The sequence below is a fragment of the Primulina tabacum genome, chromosome 5 (genome assembly GCF_025594145.1).
Source record: "Primulina tabacum isolate GXHZ01 chromosome 5, ASM2559414v2, whole genome shotgun sequence".
Taxonomy (NCBI): domain Eukaryota; kingdom Viridiplantae; phylum Streptophyta; class Magnoliopsida; order Lamiales; family Gesneriaceae; genus Primulina; species Primulina tabacum.
In genome coordinates this window covers 19,077,510-19,083,115 of record NC_134554.1, presented here as the reverse complement: position 1 = coordinate 19,083,115, position 5,606 = coordinate 19,077,510, and the positions used below count along the sequence as shown (strand labels likewise).

The window sequence follows — 5,606 nt, the reverse complement described above, 5'->3', positions numbered from 1 at the left end:
GAACGGATTTTGTTGAATGAATTGATCCAATGCCGAGTCTTTCTCTGCCGTCAACTCGACGTCGTAATAAGAAATTGCATGAACTTAGATCAATCAAATAATGAAATTTCAGACGCTCGAGACCAAATAGCTCAAGGGGCGGTCGGAGGTGGCATCTCGAGTATTGCCTTGATCTTCGAAGGGTCAACCTCTATTCCGTTCCGATGGAAAACGAATCCCCAAAATGTACCAGCTGAAACACCGAAGGCACATTTCAGTGGGTTCATCTTCATCTTATTTGCTCGACACCTCTCAAAAACCCGATTCAGTACTGCAAGGTCATTATCCCCTTTGCCTGATTTCACCACTATATCTTCTTTCTGCTTTTTTTGCTATTTCTATGCTAAACCTAATCGATGATGGCTCCATACCGGATACAGCTACTGGTATGATTCAAAAAAGTAGGATAAAATACATGTGTGGCTATATGAAGCCGACCTGCCACTGGTGCATCCTAACGATTCGATAGACACGATACGCTTAAAGGTAGCAGCTATGTTACAAGCGCGGTCTAACTACGCTATTGGGCGGGATGAGCACGCCTGAGGATTCTTTATTGACTCGTCTGATGTCTCCAGAGCGTCTTCCCTAAGCGTCTGGTGAAAAAGGGTCTGCCACCACTGAATTAGTCGCTAATAAGTCCAATACCATTGGTGTCCAATAGCTTTGATAGTAATGGGTGGATCTACTACTACCTCATCCATTGAATATAAGAGAGCAAATGATGGTATAGCAATGAACATCAGGATGATACTAGGAAATAAGGTCCACAGAATCTCGATAGTAGTTCCATGAACAATTCTTTGCGGGATTGGATTTTTTTTATAGTGAAAGTGCCATAAAGCGCGAACCAAGATCCATGATACGAAAACAAAAATAAGAATCAAAAAGAAAAAGATATCGTGATATAAGTCTATTATTCCTTGCATCATAGGTGTTGCTGCGTCTTGAGATCTTAATTGCCATGGTTCTGCTGCATCACAAGGAGCTATTGTGAGGAATAGCCATTCTAGAACAATCATTTGCTTTGGTTCGTTCATTCTTTGAATGCTCTGCTCCCCCAAAGGAGACTTGTCGGAAATCGCCTTGGTCCAACCAAGAAAGGCATGGGAGTTTTTGGGACTGCTCAATTCCATAATGTGCATTATCGCCTGGATCCCTATTATAATGCTGTTAATTTGTTTGCTAATTAATATGTAAAGCAATGTTTTATATTTGGACTGGTGATCGAACTGATATACTTTAAAATAACAGTTCAACTAGCCAGACCGAAAAACTGTTATATCATATAAAATAATAATATAACAGTTTTTATATCATATAAAATAATAATAATATAAAGTAAATAAAATATTTTAAATTTATATATATATATATATATATATATATATATATATATATATATATATAATTTATGCACTAGCAACATTTATCTCAAAATCAGTCACTACAAATTGTAAATAAAAAAAAATATACTTGGAATATTCTTTTTATTTTACTTACATTAATTATTATTGTTTATTTGATGTCTACTTATAAATTTAATAATATATTTATAATTATTTTTTAAATGATATAATTGATATTATATTATTAATTACGAAATAATGAAATAAAATCCACAATCCTTATTTGTGATGGCTCTAAGATGATCGGTCTTTTGGGAGATGAAAAACTTGCTAAGGTTTGTAGAAATTTTCAATACACTCCTTCAATTTCTTCTATGCTATGTACTTCCGTTTTTTCTCCCATTTTGGATTAGGATTCCGCGAGAATCAAAGATGAATCAAGCTAAAATAACAACTTTTTTTTTGTGTGTGTAGAATAATTGACCGCAATAATTTAATAAAAACTCTATTTTTTTCCTGATTTTGACAATCTGATTCTTACCCGTGAAATGGATCGGATATTTTGGTCTTGTTGGATCGGCTTATCTCATGTATAATTTAGTAAGATCGTCTCAAAAGAGATATGATCATTTTAAATTATGGCAAAAACTTATTCGAGACGGTCTCACAGGTCATATTTTGTAAGATGGATCTCTTATTTGGTTCATCCATGAAAAAAGTATTCGTGAATTGTAAGATGAGACGGGTCAACCCTACCGATATTTGCAATAAAAAGTAATACTCGTGAAATCGTTTTACAAGAGACCTACTCTTAAATTGTACCGAAGTGCAAACAATATCTCATGTTAAACAGGATAATTAATTTTAAAAGGTAAACGTAAAAGAAATCAAGTATTATGCGGAAAAAGCCTGATCTTGTTTAGTCTTATTGCGAGTGGGCTTGATTGTTTATTCCTTTATGGGCTTACGAGCTTAAGCATTTGACGGCCCGAAATAGATCCCTGAAGCCCAATTAGTGTATCGTCGTTCACATCGAAAGACACCCCCATCCTGCAAAGACACGACTCCTTTACCAAGAATCTGCGTCGGATCTCCTCCGTCTCTCCCACGTTAACGGCCGCGGAAATATGACGATTTTTCATTTCTTCAACTGTGCAATCCTGACGTTTGGCCCTCACGCCGTTTACTACTCTGCCACTCCCTTGTAAGCTAATCTGTCTCATAACCTTAGCCAGATCCCTTTCTTGTGAAACGAGATTTTTATTGTTATCTCAATGGGTTTGAGTGCCCATATGTTGTATGTTTTTTAGGGTTGACGAATTGTACTCTTGTTGTTCTTAGTGGAAAAGGTAGAGTTTGACGTAATTTTGCTTTTATTGTCAATGTTATTAACTCTTATTGGTGGGCTTAGATCTCCATGAGTGATTGTGATGTTCAGTATAAAATTTACGAATTTGATTTTTTTTTCGTAATCACGGTTAAGTTCAGACTTTGATTGAGCTGCGAAAATCACTGCTTTTAGGTTGATCTTTGAATTCAAAATTTTGGGTTCTTGGATATTTGATTTTTTTACTTATTGATTTACCTTGCCATTTCAACCGAAGGTCGTTCTTATTGATTTGATTATATGCCTTGTGTTATCACATTCAGCGAGGCTGCATTTGGATGGAAGTACTTGATTTGGGTGAAGGATTTGAAAATGCTTAAATTGATATAGGGTGGATTTGAAATTCACATGGATTTAGTCCATTCAAACAATTCAAGAAATTTGAAATCATATATTTGAATTTATTTTAAATTCAATAATCCAAACGCAACCCGGACGAATTTTCAGGGTTTATACATGTAGCATAATGGCAAAAGGTGATGTTTTAGTTGCCGAAGACTTAGAATATTGAGTTGCAATGATACTGCTTAGCCATATTTTTTTGTGGCGAGGACTGGTCGGTCCGGATTATTGTATTGAATAATCTTCTTTCGCAGATCTGAGTATGATACGATTGGCACTTCAATTAAAGCAGCTGTTGTTTATCTCATAACAACATTGGTTAAGGTTGGTTGTTTTGGTCAAGCTGTTTTAATGCAATCCTATTTGATTTTCCTCTGCGTTTCCAGGCTTTCTTATTCGTGTATTTTATTTTGCAGCTTGTTTGTCTTGCCACATTTCTCAAGGTATCTGAAAGTGACAGTTTTGATCCATATCAGGTACCCGTTTTCCATGTGTTTACATTGATCTCTTCTAGTATTTATTGGTCACCTTTGTGTGCATGTTGCAAACTTCTGCAAGTCGAAACCACTGTTAAATATTTGGGTTCTTTTTTTGTATAAACAATGTAGTAATCCATAATCAATAGATTGGAGGTCTCCATTCCATGAAAACACATCAATTTGCTGTAAAATGTTAATTTTACAATTCCATTAAATTCCTAAATTGTTACTTAAATGCTTTCTTGCCACACAGTGAGTAAATTTTTTAGGTGAGACCATTATCATTCTTTTGATGATTTGTAATTTTGCATGTCAAATTTAACATTGGAAATTATGGGTTTCCACTTTCGATGATTGGAGGAATTTAAAATTATTTGAAAGGATGTTTCTCCCAGTTGGAATATTTTTCCTGGTAGGAGACTATAATGATAAGTGGTCACACTTCACTTAAAAGAACATTTCTTATACAAAATCTTGAACTACTCTTGATTTCTTGCTCTCTCAGGAATTGATGAAAGTTATGATTGGGTTCATAGATGTTGCTGGACTTTATTTTGCTTTAACAAGGCTGACTCACAGAAATATATCTCAAAATCACAAATTCCAAGCTGTTGGACTTGGTAAGTACGAATATCCTCGTCACTATCTTGTTAATATTTTGTAGAAAACACATTTTCTTTTAAAATGCCTCAAAGCTTTAAGGTTCAGTGGTAATGTTTCCTTTTTCTCGGTTTTCTTGGAGGGTAAAGTGGTTGAGTGCAGAACAATATTATATTTTAAAAAAGTGAAACTTCTCTCGCATTCGTGAAAATGAAATCATTTGTTAAACTAATAACCGTTCATCTGGCCCATGCACAATAAAAAAGAATGGTCAGTTGTGATAAGCTTAAAATGTTTCATTCTGCATCGTTAGTTTACTAAATGCTCATTTCCATTGGCATTATAATCCATTTCAATTTTGTCAGGTTGGGCCTTTGCCGATGCTGTCCTGCATAGATTGGCACCTCTTTGGGTCGGTGCCAGAGGCTTAGAATTTACTTGGGACTACATTTTGCAGGGTCTTGAAGCTAATGCCAATCTGGTACTTAATTGTTACTCTCTTTTTATAGCAAAGTATCATTTTTTTCCTCACAAGTTTATGGAACTCAGCTTTGTTTCGTATGTTCTGATATTGTCATATAACTTTTTCACCCATGATTTTCCAGGTGTTGAGTATATCACTTGCAGCATTAGGCTCTTTGATGTGGCTTCGGAAAAACAAGCCCAAGCCTTTGATTCCTATTATATACGCATGTGCAGGGATTGTTGCCACAATGCCATCAATCACGAGGTGCCTTAAGTCTGCGATACTTGAAATTAAATTTTTATCTATTCAGTTTAAGAATCTTTCCTTCAAAATATCTCTTATCAAATGTCATGCACATACCTACAGTACCGTGTTTATCCATATGTTTGTTTCAAGTGTTTATCCATGTGTTTGCAGCTATCTGAGACTAGGCCTGGGATGGCACTTCCCCAAGATAGTAGGATTCGAGCTGTTCATTTCTTTGGTTATGGCTTTCATCAGCTGGCAGCTATTTGTTGCCTGCCAGAGATCTAGTTACAAGGTCGCGACCGCATGAAGAGCAAATAGTTTAGTGGCGCCTTTCTGTGTTGAAGCTACGGTGTAGTTCTCACCAATTTTAGATGGCTGTTGTAGAATTTCGAGGCAATACTCTTTTCTTGAGCGGTTCTTTTTATTCGAAACCTTATCTTTATAGTTGCCTATCATTAGAAATTTTGAGTGGTCGGGAAGTGTATTGTGCGTTGACACACTTTTTATCCGGCAGAAAACTAAGCCAGATCTTCATTTAAAGTGAGACCCCATCTGATAAATCCAAAAAAAAAAAAAAAAAATCATATTTGTCACCATCATTATATATTACCCATTATGTATGAAGTAAGAAAAATCGAACAAGTGTGATATCATTTTGTATAAATGCTTTGTTTTTTATGCTGCAAGGTTTAGGT

General features: G+C 35.4%; 1 protein-coding gene across 1 annotated transcript; it reads left to right on the top strand.

Annotated features, from left to right (window-relative positions):
- Window positions 1-2,392: 2,392 nt before the first annotated feature.
- LOC142547222 (uncharacterized) lies at window positions 2,393-5,361 on the top strand. The gene is made up of 7 exons (XM_075655394.1): window positions 2,393-2,592; window positions 3,372-3,441; window positions 3,534-3,593; window positions 4,102-4,216; window positions 4,562-4,677; window positions 4,802-4,926; window positions 5,080-5,361. The coding sequence occupies exons 1-7, from the start codon at window positions 2,516-2,518 to the stop codon at window positions 5,216-5,218; spliced, it is 702 nt and encodes a 233-aa protein (XP_075511509.1). The 5' UTR covers window positions 2,393-2,515; the 3' UTR covers window positions 5,219-5,361.
- Window positions 5,362-5,606: the final 245 nt, after the last annotated feature.

Excerpts from the sequence above, each read along its gene's own strand:
- LOC142547222 (XM_075655394.1), top strand. The coding sequence starts at position 2,516 with ATGACGATTTTTCATTTCTTCAACTGTGCAATCCTGACGTTTGGCCCT. Across the intron at positions 4,217-4,561 it reads ATTCCAAGCTGTTGGACTTG|GTTGGGCCTTTGCCGATGCT; the intron begins GTAAGTACGAAT and ends CAATTTTGTCAG. Across the intron at positions 4,927-5,079 it reads ACAATGCCATCAATCACGAG|CTATCTGAGACTAGGCCTGG; the intron begins GTGCCTTAAGTC and ends ATGTGTTTGCAG.